Source organism: Pimephales promelas, chromosome 19 (assembly GCF_988280905.1).
Source record: "Pimephales promelas chromosome 19, fPimPro1.hap1.1, whole genome shotgun sequence".
NCBI classification, from domain to species: domain Eukaryota; kingdom Metazoa; phylum Chordata; class Actinopteri; order Cypriniformes; family Leuciscidae; genus Pimephales; species Pimephales promelas.
This window is the reverse complement of record NC_142787.1, coordinates 10,197,036-10,217,880: the sequence shown is the minus strand read 5'-3', so window position 1 is coordinate 10,217,880 and position 20,845 is coordinate 10,197,036. Positions and strand designations below refer to the sequence as shown.

General features: G+C 37.8%; 3 protein-coding genes across 5 annotated transcripts in view; all 3 read left to right on the top strand.

Annotated features, from left to right (window-relative positions):
* Positions 1-11,769, top strand: part of scarb2b (scavenger receptor class B, member 2b) — a 43,351-nt gene extending 31,582 nt beyond the window's left edge. The window contains exons 8-13 of one of the 2 annotated variants that reach the window (XM_039648714.2): positions 1,092-1,210; positions 2,734-2,807; positions 2,911-2,962; positions 3,044-3,196; positions 7,885-7,932; positions 8,515-11,769. In XM_039648714.2, the coding sequence (XP_039504648.2) occupies positions 1,092-1,210; positions 2,734-2,807; positions 2,911-2,962; positions 3,044-3,196; positions 7,885-7,932; positions 8,515-8,622 (554 nt within the window). In that variant the 3' untranslated portion in view covers positions 8,623-11,769. The remainder of the gene's footprint in view (positions 1-1,091; positions 1,211-2,733; positions 2,808-2,910; positions 2,963-3,043; positions 3,197-7,884; positions 7,933-8,514) is intronic. The other variant, XM_039648715.2, reaches the window with a different exon arrangement.
* Positions 11,770-12,483: 714 nt separating this feature from the next.
* On the top strand, positions 12,484-16,018 carry c21h18orf32 (chromosome 21 C18orf32 homolog). The gene is made up of 3 exons (XM_039648480.2): positions 12,484-12,571; positions 13,518-13,666; positions 15,637-16,018. The coding sequence occupies exons 2-3, from the start codon at positions 13,520-13,522 to the stop codon at positions 15,709-15,711; spliced, it is 222 nt and encodes a 73-aa protein (XP_039504414.1). The 5' UTR covers positions 12,484-12,571; positions 13,518-13,519; the 3' UTR covers positions 15,712-16,018.
* A 999-nt stretch (positions 16,019-17,017) lies between these two features.
* Positions 17,018-20,845, top strand: part of ric1 (RIC1 homolog, RAB6A GEF complex partner 1) — a 78,321-nt gene continuing 74,493 nt past the window's right edge. For both annotated transcript variants that reach the window (XM_089123761.1, XM_089123760.1), the window contains exon 1: positions 17,018-17,559. In XM_089123761.1, the coding sequence (XP_088979887.1) occupies positions 17,419-17,559 (141 nt within the window). In that variant the 5' untranslated portion in view covers positions 17,018-17,418. The remainder of the gene's footprint in view (positions 17,560-20,845) is intronic.

Below are 20,845 nucleotides of genomic sequence, written 5' to 3'. Positions count from 1 at the left end.
TAAAGTGTGTCGCATCACAGCTATTGCAAGATGAGCATTTGTGGTTAAAAAGTATAGAAATGTTTATATTGTTATAAAATGGGCGCTGGTTTGTCTGGATCAGACTCTTATTCCTCAGCTGGGATTGTGTTGAGACTTTAAAGCTGCACTGAAACTCACATATGGACCTTCGACCCGTTGGACCCCATTAAAGTCCATTATATGGAGACAATGAGGAATGTTTTCCTCAAAAACCAACTATTTCTTTTTGATTGAAGAAAGAAAGACACGAATATCTTGGATGAAGCGCAAGAAGACGTGAAACAGAGCTTTGATGCAGCATTCCTTCACTAACTAATTGATTTCTCTTTTGAGTGTTCTTGCACTGGAATATTTAAATTGGCAGAGCTTACGCTTTCGTGATGATGCAGCACTGGTCCGTCAACTGTGGCGACTATCAATCGACTATCAAGTTATTTTACGTTCATGTTCTAATAAAAAAATTGCATTTCATTAGATTAGATTTCATAAAAAGTAGTGCTGGGCAATGATGTATTTGCATCCAAAATAAAAGTTCACGTTTACATAATATACTGTATGTGTGTGTACTGTGTATAATTAATTGTATATATAAATACACACTCAAGCATTAAGAAAAAAAAATATTATTTATGTATAAAATATTAATATTTATGTATAATATGAATTATGTATAAATATATACAGTATATACATGCATATGTGTATTTATATATACAAAATAATTATACACAGTACACATATATTATGTAAACACAAACTTTTATCTTGGATGTGATTAATCACTGCCCAGCACTAATAAAAAGTTTCCGACCAACAGGCGATTGACACCGTTTCATAAACACATTTTTTACTCTCATTTGACGCTTGGTGAGTGTTTATTTTAGGGCCTGCATATAATACATACTTGAGAAATGCAATTTATTTTGTGTCTTTTGATTTTGGGGTCCCTGGGTATGCATAAACTGCTCATGTGTATGCCTTGAATGCAATGCATGTCACTTTGGACGAGTGCATGAATGTAGTAAATGGCGGTTCTGTGAGCTTCACGATGTTGTTGGCGTGTGTTACAGGTGCTCCTGTAGTCGTGTCTTTCCCTCACTTTCATCTGGGTGATGAGAAGTACGCCAATGCCATCGAGGGTATTTCTCCTGTCCACGAGCATCATCAGACCTTTCTGGATCTGAACCCTGTAAGTGAAACACCAGCTGATCCATCATCAGATCCACTTACCCTTCAGACACTTTGAAACAGATTCTCCATTCAATTCAAATTGAGTAACATTTTCCCCCGCGATTTGCACGCGATAACACCCACCTGTCGGCGAGCTCAACGATTTGCAAATCGGGCATAAATCGGGCTTAAAATCCTGTAGTGTGAACTTGGCTTAAGATAAGAATGGACAGTAGACCAGAGTCATCTGCACAGAGTAGGTTGTTGGTGATTTTCACCAATGTTGTCTCCAAACCAGACTGGAAATGTTTATGCAGGTCATTGTAGTTGAGATGTTGATGTAGTTGATTGGCCACGACCCTCTCCACTATCTTGGAGACAAGTGGAAGGTTGGAGATGGGACGGTAGTTGTTTAAATCATCAGGATCAACATTGGGCTTTTTGAGGACGGGAGTGACAGCAGAGTGGGCGGTACTACTAAGGCAGAGATTACTGTAAAGGCAGGCATGCTTTGAGAAGACTGGTAGGCAGGGGGTCTAATTGGGAAGTGGATGTTTTTGATTTAATGACAAGCTCTGCAATCAGGTTCTCCAAAGCCAATGTGAAGTTTGAAAGGGAGGTAGCCCTGTAAGGTAGTTGTGTTGCACAGGCTATGGACTGGAGTGCTTGGAATATTAAGTAGATGGTGATGAATGTCTTGAATTTGTGCATGAAAGAAGTTTAGAAGTTTAGAAAAGACGTCATCAGGAGGCTTTAACTGTGGAAAACAGGAGCTTAGAATTGAGTTTATAATGTTACAAGTCTGGTAGCATAAAAAGAGTGTTATTATATTGTTACAGGTGATATTTGTAGGCCTGTGTGCATGAGATACTTGGCCTGTCCCTTTATACAGGCACTCAAGGCATCTCACACGTGTTTTTCAATTGGCGGAGGAGCCGAGCGGTTGAAGGAGATAGAACGAGTTTTAGTGGGAGCAAGGGCATCCAAGGAGTATGTATTTATGTATTTATGAAGCTCATAAGATCAGATGAGTTAATGTGTTTTATATTTCTAAAGGCTATGGTTCGTTGGTGTTTATCCCACTGTTGTGAGTGGGAAAAGATACATTTTGAATGACATCAGGACCATCAAGTAATGACATAAAATCAGCAGCATGGGAACAAGTAGTAGTGGCATCAACATGAATATTAAAATCACCAACAAATAATATATTGGGAGAATGGACAAAGTGAAGTCCTGAATTTAGAAAATTCAGTTAAGATCAGATGTCTTAGGTGGCCTATGGAGTGTTAAAATTATCAATGGTTGAAAGCCAGAGAGTTAAACAGCCAAGCATTCCAATGAAGAAACATGAGGTAGGCCTATACTGATTGCAGTTAATGATCATAAATCATGAACTGTGTCTTTACCAGATTCAGGAAGGCTATTCCAGAGTTATGCGGAAAACGTGGTCTGTGCCTCTTTCTATGATGAATTTGTTCCTGTGCAATTAGCGTGTTAACTGCAATCTGACTCAGATCTTGACTTCTTCTCCTGTGCCAGACTATGGGAATGCCCGTTCGTGCCATGAAAAGAGCTCAGATCAACATTCATCTCGACAGAATATCTGGCTTTCCGTGAGTGATGTTTTCCTGTCTGTTATATTTAATCATGGCGTTCTGATAAACAGGCGTGTGTGTTTATATAAAGCTGAAGGTCTTTATCTCTTTGTTTCCACAGTATGACCAAGAGTCTCAACGGCACTATCTTCCCCATCGTGTTTCTGAACGAGGTGAGAGTCGGTGGGATGATTTAATCAGCCAATACGGCTGAATATCGTATTTAATGTGTGTTTTCATGATTTGTTTTACAGTCGGTGGTTATTGACGATGCTTCGGCTGCGAGGATTCAGAAGCTTCTGCTAATCGTGACTCTAGTCTCTCATTTTCCTCTTATCATCATCGCTCTGGGAGTCATCCTACTCTTAGTCTCTATCATCCTGGCCATACGCTTCTATCAAAACAAGGTAATGAAGAGTTGAAACTAAGCAGTAGAATCACAAGTATTTCTCCTGATTATTCTTCACTTTCCCACCAAATCATTGGCTGTCAGTGCGGTTCACACTAACTAAAGCTGCGTCGTAGCTTGGGTTTCCCCATACTGCCTTTGTGCAGCGCAATTTTATTCATGCTGCTACTCAGTCTGGATACCATGGACCAGATTTTTGCCTCAGTGAAGGGACCAATCACAGAAAGGGGAGGGAGCAGCAAGACGATGACGACGTCTATGCGAAACATATAAGCAGTTTGTTTATACCTATGGATCCAACATGGCAGCAGACACAAAGTTTCGATGCAGATTAGATACGCCATCGTGTGCACATAAATCTCTGACCCATCGTCTTCTTCCTTGTCTAATTTCTGTCGCTTTACATATGTCATCTGGTATAATTGAAACGATTGGCTATGAGCTACGTACAGGCGCATTTGATAGACATTCGTAGCACCCAATAAACGGCTCTGGGCATAAGTAAACCACGACTCAAATATGAGAAATTGAACATGTGGTTCCAACACTATCTCACGACCAATTCGTACGAATTCGATGCATGATTAAAAAGTGGCTAATTCGTACGACCTCACTCGTACTAATTCGTACGATTTGTCTAAACCCACGTGATGGTTAGGTTTAAGGGCGGGGTTAGGGGTAGGTCATTCGTACGAATTCATACGAATTGGCCAATTCGTAAAATATGTACGATTTAGCAAAATCGTATTAATTCGTACGAGTGAGGTCGTATGAATTGTTACGAATTAGCCACTTTTTAACCATTCGTCGAATTCGTACGACTTGGTCGTGAGATCGGGTTGGTGGTTCCCAGATCACATCTCAATCTTAATAAGACATGGTCTGACGTTAGCCAGGCTAGCTGCATCGTGTGTGGTGGCAAACGATCTTACGCTACTTCAGTTTTTTTTGATGATTCCAGTGCTGTCCAGGTGGCCGAACACCGTCCGCTCTCGGGTCCAAGGAATCCTGTCGACAATGCCAAATTGTGGCGGCAAACAGTTTTACATCGCTGAATAAGAGACAAACATGTAACAATCGTGTTTAACAATGATTTATTTGATGCCACAACGAGTTGCGGCATCCTTCCTTCTTTATAGTTGTTCCTCCCCCAAGGTTGTTTCTTGAGGCTAAATGAAGATTTAGCTTTAACCAACACAGTGTTTAGTTTTTCTAATATATTTAGTCATATTATACCCTTGAATGGAGACCTTCTGTCAATTCAATTCAATTTAAATGACTGTATACAGTATATTACAATATTGCCAAAGATCAGAATACATAGAATTATAAAGATATCATAATAGTCAAATATTATAACATAAATTCAATTTAAATGTTCAAATTAAATGAATTGTACAAGTAAACAGATTAGAGTATCTGTGAACATTTGATACCACAGTGTTTTAACATACATACACACACACACGCATTACTGAGGGTCACTGTGGCGGACATTATGGAAACACACTAAGGTCAGACACACACACACACACACACACACACACACACACACACACACACACACACACACACACACACACACACACACACACACACACATTCACCTGCTGTGAATCGACACTACATTAATCTAATTACCATCCTATTTCTCAGATTCTATAAATATAATTAAATGCCAACATAAAGAACATATTAAATTTCTTCCACATGTTACACTAATTTATGTGCCAAATCATTCCACAAATATTTATGTGTGTTCTATGTGTGTTTGTTGTGGAAACAGAACGCTATTCTTCCACAACGACCTTTATGAATCGATGTGTGGCGTTTGAGAGAATCTGTGGAACTGTGACATTAACTCAAAAATATGTTCTTTGTCTGAAAGTTCAAAAGCTCTTGGTTATGTAATCTTATGAAAAAAACTTTAATCTTTAAATGCATGAATGTTTCACCAAGCATTATTATGTATTTGGGTCTTTAGTGACCCAGATCTATACCAAACACAGATGGATCTCTAACTGCTGCAATAGTATAAAACTCTACTCATATTTTTATAACAATTACAAAAGAATAAAATAAAGCATATTTTGCTTTTTGGAGCTCGGAAGGGTTCAATTTGAGCAGATGTTTTTCACCATCATCACTTTCCTCGTCAGAGCTCATTTGGCTCATATTCGCCATCTCAACCCTATTCTAAATTCTATCATTTTCAGCACCTTCAAAATCAATATTTTGGTCGCTGACAGCTTCTTCACCAGAGTGAACTTGAGTGAAACATCAAGCCATATAATTCATGTCCATAAAACATCACAATAAAGGTGAATTACCCTTATTGAATTATCAGAGATTCTAGATATTACTGCGCAGAAGAAAAAACACTATTACATACCTCAGGTCAACAGTGACCCTATAAACTAAAAAAACAAAAAAAACAAAAACAAACAGAAAACAGACAGTTTTTTATTAAATGAATTCTTGCTCTATTGTTTACAATAAATAGATTGAGAAATACTAAAGTCTAACTTAACAAGAAAGAGGGTAGTAAATGACATCCCGGGACACTAAAGACCCAAGTAATGCATTTAAGAGTTAAGGAAACATTCTATTTACTGTTTTGCACTTTGATTGTGATTGTGATTGTTACCTTTAATGTTCTTAATGTTCTTAATTTGAAATAAGTAGCTGGTGATGTTTAAAAAACATTCTTTGTTTGAAAGCCGATAACCGATAATTCTTTAAATTTGTAAGCCGATAACCTATAATTATTTATATTTGTAAGCGTATAACCGATAATTCTTTATATTTATAAGCCTATAACCGCTAATTCTTTATATTTGTAAGCCGATAACCGCTAATTCTTTATATTTGTAAGCCGATAACCGCTAATTCTTTATATTTGTACGCCGATAACCGATAATTCTTTATATTTGTAAGCCGATAACCGATAATTCTTTGTATTTGTATGCCGATAATCGATAATTATTTATATTTGTACGCCGATAACCGATAATTCTTTATATTTATACGCCAAAAACCGATAATTCTTTATATTTGTACGCCGATAACCGATAATTCTTTATATTTGTACGCCAATAACTGATAATTCTTTATATTTTTACGCCGATAACCGATAATTATTTATATTTGTACACCGATAACCGATAATTCTTTATATTTGTACGCTGATAACCGCTAATTCTTTATATTTGTAAGCCAATAGCCGATAATTATTTATATTTGTACGCCGATAACCGATAATTCTTTATATTTGTAAGCCGATAACGATAATTCTTTATATTTGTAAGCCGATAACTGATAATTCTTAACCAATAATTATTTATATTTATAAGCCGATAACCAATAGTTCTTTATATAATTAAGCCTATAACCGATAATTCTTTATATTTGTACGCTGATAACCGCTAATTCTTTATATTTGAACGCTGATAACCGCTATTCTTAACCAATAATTCTTTATATTTATAAGCCGATAACCAATAATTCTTTATATAATTAAGCCTATAACCGCTAATTCTTTATATTTGTAAGCCAATTACTGCTAATTCTTTATATTTGTAAGCCAATAACCGATAATTCTTTATATTTGTAAGCCAATAACCGATAATTCTTTATATTCGTAAGCCGATAACCGATAATTCTTAACCAATAATTCTTTATATTTGTAAGCCGATAACCGATAATTCTTTATATTTGTATGCCGATAATCGATAATTCTTTATATTTGTACGCCGATAACCAATAATTATTTATATTTATACGCAGATAACCAATAATTCTTTATTTTTGTACGCCGATAACCGATAATTCTTTATATTTGTACGCCAATAACTGATAATTCTTTATATTTGTACGCCGATAACCGATAATTCTTTATATTTGTACACCGATAACCGATAATTCTTTATCTTTGTACGCTGATAACCGCTAATTCTTTATATTTGTAAGCCAATAACCGATAATTCTTTATATTTGTACGCCGATAACCGATAATTCTTTATATTTGTAAGCCGATAACCGATAATTATTTATATTTGTAAGCCGATAACTGATAATTCTTAACCAATAATTCTTTATATTTATAAGCCGATAACCAATAATTCTTTATATAATTAAGCCTATAACCGCTAATTCTTTATATTTGTAAGCCGATCACTGCTAATTCTTTATATTTGTAAGCCAATAACCGATAATTCTTTATATTTGTAAGCCAATAACCGATAATTCTTTATATTCGTAAGCCGATAATCGATAATTCTTAACCAATAATTCTTTATATTTGTAAGCCGATTACCAATATATTGGCCGATAAATCTAAATCCAGATTTGTATATAATTTTTGAGAGCCTGATTACAAAAACAAAAGTCTCACCATTAAAATCCATGTCCCAAAAATACAATTATAATGTTCTATTTATAATTTTATAGCCTATATGACAGACTTAAATGACTAGCAGCTTGTATCTAGACTGTGGTTTATCTGACTCTGTGGTTTGTGTGATGCTGTTTCCTGTCTTAAATCAATCGCAAGTTGCTAACAAACCACATCCTGCTTTCCAGATCTAACCACTAACCTTGTAACAATGCTGTGCAATTTTGCTTATTGATATTGCATGTCTAACCTGAGCAAATGAACACATTTTGTGCTGATCTGCTTTTATTTAGACTGAAGTGAAGCATTTTGATTTCGCTGAGGCTTTCCGCTGTGCTCCTGTAAGTTCACACACTCATTAACCATCTTACACTTAACACTGCTAGTTCAGGCCTGTTTCACACAGCGCACGTCTGTGGTGCATATTCATTTCTATCATTCATTTCTCGTTTACTAATATTATAATGAAGCATTATTATGAAGTTTTTGGGTCAAACTGAGCTTATCTGGTTTTATTACAATTCACCAAAAATCAATAAAAACTAAATAATAACTATAGCAAGGAGATCAAAACAGTATTATATTATAATGAAATGACTTTGACACATTCAACAATAAGTATAACATATAAATGTTTTTTGATGTAGAGCATGAGCAGGATCTAGTCCTCTCCTGGGTCAGACTCATAAGCAAGGGTATGAATATGTATATGCATTAATTAATGTAAATACTCAGATGTGTGAATCAGGCTTTACTTCAGCTTGAACTAAATCTCCTTCTGGTTAATCACATGATGCTGGCCAAGTGTTTGTGTTCTTGACCTTGCATTGTTTGTTTTAGACTGATAACACACACACACACACACACACACACACACACACATCACATACTATCTAATCATTGTTTTTCTTTCTTATTTTTAGCCATCCGCAAAGAAAGACACATCATATGCACCTGTGAGTGGCAAAGTGGACGATCAAGACGAGAAGAATGGAACGTTTATCGGCATGAAATCCGTGGACAAGTCCTAAACTGCTGAAGAGTGTGTGTGTGTGTGTGTGTGTATGTTGGAGTGTGTGTGGGAGAGTGTGTGTCGGAGTGTGTGTGTGTGTGTATGTGGTCACAGATGCTGTCTAACAAGCACTATCAGTAGTTTGTTAAGTGGTGTGTGTCAGTCACACACTGACTCTTCCTCAGGACTAAAGCCGTTTGGAAACGGGCATCTTGATGAATGACTGAAGAGTGTCTATACACAGCCCATTCTCACCCCCAAGGCGTCACTTAACTAAACCTAACCGCGTCCTCTAACTGACGCTTTCCTTTAGCGTCAGTTAAATGACGCCGTAGGATCGCGTCATGTAAGTGACGCTAAAGGGCGCCTAAAACGTCAAATATTGAAGCATGGTCAAAGGTGACGCCTTGGGGTGAGAATGCGTTGCTATACACACACACTTCAGGGTCCTTTGTTTAGTTACATATTTAAACACTTTAAGCAACACTGAAGCTGCTGTAAGTGATTTTTAGGAGGTTCACACACACACACACACACACACACACACTGGTCTCGCTGTCCCTCTCCGTCCTTTTGCTCTGGACAAGTGTGTGTGTGTGCGTTAGTGGGCGGAATTTGATACAGAGGCCATGTGTATCTTTTAGTGGGCGTGGTTTGACACACAGGGCGTGTGTATCTTTTAGGGGGCGGGGTTTGACACAGACGGCATGTGTATCTTTTAGTGGGCTGGGATTGACACAGAAGGCGTGTGTATTTTTTAGTGGGTGGTGTTTGACACAGAGGGCGTGTGTATCTTTTAGGGGGCGGGGTTTGACACAGAGGGCGTGTATATCTTTTAGTGGGTGGGGCTTGACACAGAGGGCGTGTATATCTTTTAGTGGGCGGGGTTTGACACAGAGGGTGTGCGCGGTTGAAGTCAATAAAGCTCTTGAAATCACTTGCAGCACCTTTAACATTTAAACACTATGTTTCACAAGTTCTGAAGGCCAAACAAAAGCAACGTTATATTTGTGTTACTAAATGGTCGGTTCACACAGGAGATGCGTTCAGAAACACCTGGTAGTTTTACTTTGATATGGCAAGCTTATCCCGAATTTCCACCAACAGCGGAAGGGCTGCGGATCCGCTCAGGAACGGCGGCAGAGTAAATAGGTTTCCGCTAAAGTCAAAGTGTGCATTTTCACTGATTGCGGAACGGCTGTGTTCCGACTCCGTCCCAGCTCTGGAGACCGCAGCCCAGATACGCAGAGTTTCTATTTTCGCCGGATGCCGGAGAGCGCCGCAGGAAGTCGAGCACAGAAACTAAATAAAACATTCGGTAATATCCAAAATAAAAATATAGTTTTCCCTTTTCCAACAAGAACAACGGTTAACTTTATTTACACAACCTACTTTCCCAATACATTCAAAAAGGAACCCAAATAAACATTTAGCATTTTAGTAGTCGATTAGTCGATTAGTTAATTTTAAATATTGTACTAGAATCACAATAATTACCACAAAAAAGGGAGATCAGCAGGTACACATAGGCTAGTCCCCTGTGCTTCTCTAGATGGAAACAAACTATTGCTGATTTTGTGGTTCTGTTTATAGAAACTACATCCTGTTATATCGCGCGATCAAATGTAAATTTGCGAGATACCGCGTGTCCTCGTGACTTCAGCTGTCAGTCATGTCTGCAGCCGTTCCACAAAAAATCTGTATCTAGTCAGCCCATTCTCATCCCAAGGCGTCATCTAACCGACGCCTTGGGAAGCATTTTGACCATGCATCAGGTAGAGGTCGCGTCTAACACTAACCCTACCCCAGACCAGATAAGTGGTAAATCATCAGTTAAATGACGCCCTAGGATCGTGTCATGTAACTGACGCTTAAGGGCTAAAGGGTGCCTAAAGCGTCGGATGTTGAAGCACAGTCAAAATTGTCGGTTACGCCTTGGGATTAGAATGCGTAGATCTGGTAGGTATTGAAGGACGGCGGAGCCGACGGCAGTTGGTGGAAATCCGGGGTTATGGTGCACAGCAGCCAAAGTCTGCCTGACACACGTGTAAATAGACAAACAATTAAGCATCCAGTGTGAACGAGCCATACACGACTGAACCTGCTGTGCCTTGTTAGAAATGTTTGTTTTGTTCATTTTGTGTCTTTATATTTCAATGAACAGGTGACATCACATCACTGTGCCTTCTTACAGAGAAGAGTCATATACTAAAGTTAAGATTTAATGATCTAACATTTGTTAATTTGATGTAAATGTAAACTTTGATCCCAAACACTGAACGCTGACAAATGTCAGATTTATTTTAGATGATTTCGAGGTTTATTGTTATGAAATGAAGATCTGTAAGTATTATTTGACAGAACAGGATTGCAGTGAGATTGAATAGTGTTACTGAACTAATATTTCAGAATCTCTTCTGAAGTGTGAAAATAAGTATTTTTAAAAGGTTCAATCTGTATATTTTCATTGTTCAGAGGATCACACATGGGTGTTTTGATATGTTACAGTATCATGTTTGTACTGGCTTACCTTCAACGAGATGCTTTGGTGCAAAATCATAACATAATAACCTCTTACCGTCACTGCAGGTGTGTATTATCAATCACATAGCACTAAAATACACCGTATTAAATGTAATTCTAAAGCTGCACGTTTAATGCACTGTTTTTTTTTTTTTTTTTTTAGATGGTCACTGTTTTAATCTCTGAGCCATTTTATTTGAGTTTTATGATTTCTTTGTCAGTATACCGATGTGCCAAACATGAAAAATTTGCACTTGATGATTTTGGTTCACTTGGACGTCAATGGAAAAAATCACACAGTGAAATTTCATATTTAAGCCCAAGTTCAAATGATAGTGTGTATCCGAGTTGAGACTGAATCTTTGTGCTTCAGTGTGAATGTAATGTGCTTTAAATGCATTTAGTGTCTTTTCAGCCTTTCAAGTGTTAAATTATGCAGATCTTGCCTTCATCAGTGTATAAACTATAATAGGCTACTCAGTGGCCTTCGGTCGATGAACACAGACTGTGTATTGTCTTCTGCATCTGTCCAGCTGTTAGATTTCTATATTCAGACTGCACAAATAATTGTACAGTTTTGTATATAAATTACGCCTTATTTTCATTTATAAGAAAATACAATTAAAAAACTTTTTGAAAGGCATGTGTTTTGTATTTTATTTTGTACTCTTGTGTTTTTATAACTATTTTTATTCGATTAAACTTTAAAAATTACAACCATAACAACCATGAATGAACCTAAACAGATCAATTTATACTAACAAAACAAATTTCATGAGCTAAATAGGGTAAAATGAGCTCTTAGGGTACCGGATTAAACTTTTTATAGAGTATATGATCATTTATGTCATGATAAACTACAGTATTTGTTAATTATAAGTTGCTATGGATAAAAAAGTAAATGTATGTAATGTAAATTTATCTATGGTAGCCATGGCAATAAGAAAAAAAATCATGCCTTTGTAAATAAATTATGACATAAGTCCAAAATATGATGTACAAGGTCGACTCGAAGTTGAAATTTACTAAATGACAATGACAGTCATTTCGACTTTTTATCTCATGACATTTTGTCACATTTGAGGGTGATCTCATGACCTCATTTTATCTCATGACCTTTCCCAAAAGGTACATAGACAGTACAATTTAATTCAACGTTTTATTATATATTAGCACATGTAGTGCCTTTACGGACCCCAAATTACTAAAATCTGTGGTAAAGTGTTCTCTGGAATAAGTTTAACGCGGTCTTCAGGACATTATTACAAAAAAACAAAAAACAAAAACGCGCCCGTTGACCGAGATCTGTTTGTGTTGTTGCTCCTCCTCGCCGCTGGATGGCAGCAGTGACATCATCATCATCATCAGCGTCACACAAACTCCGTGTCACTGGCTTTGGCGTCACTCAGCGTTACAGCATATTACTTCAGCTTCCGCACAACAAGGTGAGGTTTACACACGTTTACTGCGTTTAGTGTAGATTTGAATTAAATATATGATCTTCTGCTCTTATATATGATAAGTAGATTAGAATGATGTGTGTGTGTGTGTTTCTTTATAGATCAGGTTGTTGATCATAAACAGGCAGTCAGCGGTTATCATCGAGCTAACAGACTTACATCATAATGTTTACTATGGTGTATATATATATATATATATATATATTAAATGCTAAATTTTATATTACATTGTGTGTGTAAATTAATATTCTTAGACTTGGTGCTGAAACCCAAAGCACCGACAATAGAGAAACCAGAATAATAATATTCATGATTCTGAAGCTGAAAATACATAATTATTTCAGATGAATATGCTTAAGCTCTGTCTGTGACTAGATATATTTAAAATAATGTAGGACTTTTTAATGGTGACATCAGATATTTGGCATTATCAGGACACACACACATTCCCCCACTGTATTATTATTATACATTGTAGTAGTTTAATGTACTGACACCCTGAAAACCGGAATCTTTTCTCACGCTGAATCTTTATTTTGGAAACTTCAACTATAGACCATTTCAATAGATGTAAACAACACTGGTCCAGAAGCACTTCCTGTTTCAGTTTTTTAACACTACATAAAAGCTGGGATAAGTTACAACCAACAGAACATATAAAACTGAATCAAAAAGTTAAACAAACATCTTTAAGATGTTTTCTTTACATGTGAAATAAAGTGTTGTTTACATCTTGTGAAATGGTCTATACTCAAAACATATTGATGCATTTTTGTATTGCATTGTTTGTATTGTATTGTGACACGATATATTGTTACACCCCTAAATATGAATAATGTCTTCTGTGTTCAGTTCTCCATCAGATATTATTATTAATAATGTGTTCAGTTGTCTGCAGATATGAATATTAATATGTGTTGAGTGTGTGCAGATATGGTGTGTATCCCCTGTATCGTGATCCCGGTCCTCCTGTGGGTGTATAAGCGGTTCCTGGAGCCGTTCATCTATCCCTTCATCTCTCCGTTCATCTCTCGCTTCTGGAGGAGCGCAGTGAAGGAGCCACCACAGAAGCCCAGCACTGTACGCGTAACACACACACACACACGTCATTCAAACAAACAATATACACAGGAACGTAATGACTGTAAATACAATGCAACCTATACAAACAGACTCTTCAAGAATTCTACGAAACTGTAGCGTGGCGGCCTGTACATAGCCAGCTAGAATCTTTAACACCTTTTCTTGGTGGTTGCTCGCCTGGACGGAGGAATATTGTCTTTACACTGCGTGTAATGCTTTGCTAGAACAGGCGGCAACTTATTGGTCATACTACGCTTGCCTTCCAATGCGAAAGCCAAACATCGCAGTACTTGGTCATGGCCGCCAAGTAAACTGACCTTGTCTAAGAGCCACCTTACATCCTGTCAGAATGTGCCTTAATGTGGCAGGTGATGAACACATAGGAGGGATCCTCTCCTGCCCAAAGGTTTAGGTTCTGCGGTGATTGGAGAACATCATATGTTGACCTAATAAGGAAAATGATCCTACTCTCTTCCATGTAATATATTAGTTTCACCTTTTGAGTTGAATTAGTGAAATAAATGAACTTTTGCATGATATTCTAATTTTTCCTGTTTCACCTGTATATAGTGGGAACAGGAGTGTAAAATAAAGTGCAATGTTAGCTGTTTATAATGTGTGAATCAGGCTGAATCAGGCAGCCTCTTTATTTGACAGGGACAGTAAAAAATCCCCCAAAATTATACTGTAAAACCATAACAAAACAAACAAGTATTCAGTGATCAAACCCGGCTCCTCAACCCCTTAACTGTCACTGGCCCGTAAACGGGCAACCTAACTTTACTTTACTATATTACTATTAAATCCTAATCTAGTCATGACAAACTATATATCATTGGAAAGGTATAAGACTCCTAAATAGATATTTTAGGTCTGTTTTTTTCTTAAAAATTATGAATGAACAGTAATATATGAATTTATGACAAGAGTGTGCCTCAAAAAATCAACGTCATTACAGGAGTTTCTGACCTTTGTCACAAAAAGTCGAAGCACACTCTTTTAATCATTGAAACTTTTGTTTTTCAGTGCTAAAAGTTCAAAATAAAACATAATTTGTATTTGTCAATAAAAAAAGATAAAATTATATTTTAAAAAGTAAGGTATGAAGTCCTCTAAAAAGTACAATATATTATAAATATAAATATAATTTTTTTATTATTATTATATCACATATTTTAGTAGTTATCATAAATTAGGTATCATTTGAAAGGTTACGAACTCAGAGTTTGTCCTGTGAAAACCGTTTAGCGTTACCATAGAAACGGTATTTTTTTTCATTAGGCCCCTCCCCTTTTGGGCATCATCTTTCATAATTTAATATGAAAACCTTTTTCTAATTTTGACAAAACACATATTGTCAGAAAGGTCTGAAGTCTCAAGGTTCCATATTTAGTGACAAAAGTTATATTTGGATAGAAATTTATTAATTTGTTATGGCAAAATGCATACAATTATATTCAATGGAATTCATAGGCACCCGGTGGCTATTTTTGGTACTACGCCTAAACAAAATCTCACGGGAACTTCAATTTTTGTGATATCAACTTCAAATTTGGAACACAACTTGGTTAGATATATAGTTTTCATTTTATAGTAATTTTACAGTAAAACATTTTTTGTAAAATATTTATTTCATATTAAAAATATATATATTAATAAGGTATATTTGATTTACTGTAAATTATAACTTCCATAACTTTTTCATACTTGAATTTTTTGAAGTGCTTTCACTTTAGTAATAATCTGCTGATTGTTTTCGTTAAAACAAGACTAAACTTAGGTCTATATTCCAAAGCATTCTTGAATTACAACCATTTAAGTTTGTATAGTGCATTTTAATGTCAATTATCATTATTATGTGACAGGTAAAGGGTTAAACGGTGCAAAAGGAGGACATTGTCTCATTGGTGAATTATTTTGGTTATTAACAACTGATCGATTCATGCTCTTCTTCTTCTGTCCCTCAGGACGAGTGTAATGGAGCGGCGAATGGGTCCACAGCTCACGGGCCGAAGACGGTGGCCGATAAAAAAGCAGACTGACAGATCGCATGTTTCCGAAGGAGATTTACACGTGCTGTTGATATGATTGAACTTGTAAATTCCCGCTTTAAATGCAGCTTTACTATAGTAACTAATATATGAATACACACACACACACACCACTTATTTCAGAAACATGACTTACATTAAATGATTTAATAATGTTTAATAGAAATTAATCTGTTTTTATCATTCCATAACACTGTTGTTTTCATTGATGGCGTTTTATCTTCTACTCAGACTGACTGCAGAACTTCTGTGTATAATTTATGAGACTTCATATAAAATAAACGTTGAATTATTTTAATTGTGGCTGGTCTGTCTTTATAATAACTAATAAAACAGTGCAGATGTCAGATACTAAAATGACTTGTTTTTATCAATGCATAAAATGAGAAAAATCTACAGTTTTAAATGTTTATTAGGGATATTTTCAAGAAATAATAGGGAAAAAAAATCACGTTTGTTTTTAATAATATATAATTTTAGCTGTTTAATATAGCTGTAATATATATCATATCTATATATAGTTAAATATAATAGTTTTTTCGTCTCTATGAGTGGTAATTTTAATCTAATTTTAATAACGGACAGTGTGTGGCGCATTACTCGCTTCCACCGGCAGGAGGCGCCGGAGCTCCGTGAACTGTTTTTGTTAAAGCGCTGAGGAACTGACGTATGACGCCAAAATGTTCTGATGCGTCATGAATAACAGAAATCGAGGGAGAGCCAGAGCGCGCGAGACACTTGAGGTGAAAACCATTTCCGGTTTGATGCTAAGCGTTTGTAAGTAAAACAATTTGCTTAATCATAACAATTATTCTTTTTAAGTCTATATAAAAATGCGTATGTAGCTGAAGGAGAAATGTCAATTTCCTAATTGTGACTGATAGAGAAAAGAACAGCAAGAACAAATGTAAAAATATTAACAATAACATTTTAATTATGATTTTACGGATATGAATTACAATTTCTGTTTGACAGTTTGTCCATTTAAAATCAGATCGTTAGAATAGACCGTTTAAAAATATTAACGCTCTTGTCCTTTTAAATCAGAATAGACCGTTTAAAAATATTCCCGCTTTAGTCCGTTTAAATCAGAATAGACAGTTTAAAAATATTCCCGCTTTAGTCCGTTTAAATCAGAATAGACCGTTTAAAAATAGTCCCGCTCTAGTTCGTTTTAAATCATAGTTTAAACCAGTCTTCCGTTAACCTCAACATATTGCGGGCCGCCTCGCGCCCCCTACCGACAGAACTGGTCATTACCGCATGAGTAATTACTTTTACGGCTCGAGGCGTTGAGAAGCACGAAGCTGATCGGGATAAATAAGAGACTAAAGATGGCGACGGTGGAGGATTCATGGGACAAATTCGGATCCAAAACTTCCCTTTGGAAAACTGAGTCCAGCGGTCCAGTCGCGCACTGAGAACCGCACAACGCCGCGACACCGAGCTGAGACCCGCTTCCGTGTCCGTGGCTCCATTACGTGGTTTTATGTAAACATTATCGACCGCAGTAACCAAATAAAGCGGAATTTGGACTCGGATCATCCGAACCCACACCGAATACAGCCGAGATGATCCCTGACTGAACACGCACCGAGTCCGTGTGTAAGTGTAGTTCGGTTCTGGTGCATGGAGGCCGCTGGAGGGAGTCTGTCCGCCCCGGTGTCGCAGTGATTTGGGTCAGAACACCGGATCGTAATGTATTTTCTGAGCGGCTGGCCGCGGAGGCTCCTCTGCCCGCTCCGGAGCGGCGAACGGCCCTTTCTGGTCGAGCCCAGCGCGCAACGCTTCTTCCTAGCCGTGCTGTCCGAGACCCAGATCAGCATCTGGTTCAGCAGGGTAAGAAACGCAATACATAACTCAGTCATTAAAGTGGGTTTAGTGGGTAACCTATCCTAGAAACGTCAAAACTCCCCTAGATCAGGTCTTTAAAGGTAAGCTGTGACTTAGTGGTTAAAGTGGCTGCTAACCTGAAGGTTTTAGGTTTAAACAGATTGTACATCCAGCTCAAGAAGGTACTGGAATAATGGGTGATGTGGCTTAGTGGTAAAGGATCAGGGATGGTGATGAAAAGGTTTGAACTTCAGAATGGATCAGACGGTAATATAGTGTCGGGCCAGATCGGCCCCCATCTGGCCCACATCCCTGGGATCATTCATTGGAATTGACTTTAGTAGGGTATTTCAATGTAAATTGACATTTTACCTGTGGCTTATGGGTTCAAATGGATGGTGGGTATTTCAGTCATCCAGTGAATCCTACAGTGATTAGTGGTTTAGTGGTTGTAAACTAAGATCTGTCATATTTCAGAACTTCGTTAATCTAGTGAAAGACTTTGTGTGTGGTCGTAAAATCGTTAACCGAGTGGTTGTAGGTTTGAACCCCTAGAAGAGTCATGTTTCAGGTCTGTTTACTTAAAAGTCTAAAGGTTTAAAAATCCCAACGGGTTGGTATATGTGAAATGGATTCAGTAGTTCTAGGTGCTGTGGTTTAGTGGTAAATTATTTCGACTGGTTGCGCAAAGTTAGCGAGTTCTAGTCCATAATACATTCATTGCTGTCAACATCTGCTTCCTCAGTTTCAAAAGTAACCCAATAATGGTCTCAGTATCAGCGCTAAAGGTCTTATATGGGGGCTGTGGTTTAGTGGTTAAATGGCTTCTGTGCTGCTGATACTTATAGGTTTGAACCTCATGAGTGTCTGATTCCATTTAGATTGAAATGAACGGACAAACAACCTCATGATCCAAGGTTTGGAGTTCATGTATTCATAATGAATGATGTGGCTTAGTGGTTAAGGTTGAGGTCTGATGGCCTAAAGGTTTGAACCTGAGAAGGGTTCATTAATGAGTAACATGGAGTCAATCTGGTGTAGAGTTTCTAGTGGTGTTATTATGTTAGTTGTTTGATCTAGTGCTTAAAGTGCTGATCTAAAGATTTAAATGTTTGATTTATGTGTAGCATTAAATGCACAAATTATACATTTGTTTACACACATTTTATTAACAAATCAAATCTGTTATGCTGATTTGAAGGAGTTTGAAAAAGTGAAATAAATTTTTGAATCAAATCAAGTAGAGGCAAATAATAGATTATGGCAGGATTTGTTTGTTCCGGTGTGTGTGTGTGCGTGTGTGATGTTTGTTGTTGACCACCGTCACCTCAGACGTCAGGATGTTTTGACGGTTGTTGGTCACTGGTTAAAGTACAGAGATTCCCCCAGAGTTCACAACATCTCATGTGAGTTTTCAGTTTCAGTTTAAGGTGTTGTGTTGAACATCAGCGTTTGGAGGATGTCTGATGTCTGAGACACTCACCTGTGTGTTGTCCTGAAGACCCTGACGCTCCATCCGGAGAGATAGACAGGCAGACAGACAGGTAGAGAAATAGACAGCCAGACAGACAGAGAGATAGACAGCCAGCCAGGCAGACAGACAGACAGAGAGATAGGCAGACAGACTGGCAGACAGAGAGATAGACAGGCAGGCAGTCAGACAGGCAGAGAGATAGACAGACAGACAGACAGGTAGAGAAATAGACAGCCAGACAGACAGAGAGATAGACAGCCAGCCAGGCAGACAGACGGAGAGATAGGCAGACAGACTGGCAGACAGAGAGATAGACAGACAGGTAGTCAGACAGGCAGAGAGAGATATAGACAGAAAGACAGATAGATGGGCAGGCACTGACAGGCAGAGAGATATACAGACAGACAGAGAGAGATAGACAGGCAGAGAGATAGGCAGACAGACAGACAGAGAGATAGATAGACAGAAAGACAGCTAGAGAGATAGATAGATAGATAGGCAGACAGATAGATAGGCAGGCAGACAGACAGGCAGAGAGATACATGTACAGACAGACAGGCAGAGAGATAGATGTACAGGCAGAGAGATAGACAGACAAACAGGCAGAGAGATAGACAGGCAGAGAGACAGAAAGACAGCTAGACGGACAGACAGAGAGATAGATAGACAGACATGCAGATAGACAGGCAGGCAAAGAGATGGACAGAGAGACAGATAGACAGATAGATAGATAGGCAGACAGATAGATAGATAGGCAGGCAGACAGACAGGCAGAGAGATAGATGTACAGACAGACAGGCAGAGAGATAGATGTACAGGCAGAGAGATGGAGAGACGTACAGGCAGAGAGATGGAGAGACAGAGAGACAGACAGACAGGTAGAGAGATAGGCAGGCAGAAAGATAGACAGACAAACAGGCAGAGAGATAGGCAGATAGATGGGCAGAGAGACAGACAGGCATATAGATGGGTAGAGAGACAGACAGGCAGATAGATGGGTAGAGAGACAGGCAGATAGATAGATAGATAGATAGATAGATAGATAGATAGATAGATAGATAGATAGATAGAAGCGACTAACCCTACTAACACTCACCAGTCTCAGACCAGCACTGCTCCTCACACACACATCAGAATAAACCAAATTACTAAACAGTCTAAAAATACATATCTGGAACATTGGGATCAGGAAACCAAAACACAAAGTAAACTACAATTCTATCGAAATCTGAAATCAAATTATGAAATGGAGGAATATCTCCAGAGTGTGAGAGACACAAAGCAGAGACAGATCCTGAGCAAGTACAGGCTGAGTGAACACAGTCTAGCCATCGAGACCGGCCGACACAGAAAGAGCTGGCTACCCCGAGAGCAAAGGGTGTGTGTTCAGTGTAGGACAGGAGAGATCGAGACAGAGACACACTTCCTCCTCCACTGCCACAAATACAGCTCCATCAGAGACCTCTACTTCAAAAAACTTAACTTAATACACAACTTTACAACCATGACTGAAGTAGAGCAGATAAAGATCTTACTAGGAGAGGGACAGACCGCAGCACTGACTGCCAGATACGTGTGTGCGTGCCACAGCCTGAGAGACAGTAGGTGAATGTGTGTGTGTGTGTGTGACCTCAGTGTGTTTCCCTAATGTCCACCACAGTGACCCTTAGTTATGTGTGTATATATGTATGTTAAAACTAGGGCTGTATTCAACCAAAGAAATCCTTAGTCGACCAAAGTCGAGTCCTGCTCGACGATTAGTCGACTAAAAAAAAAAAAAAAAAAAAACGTGATATTTTGATTAAACATTTTTTAAAC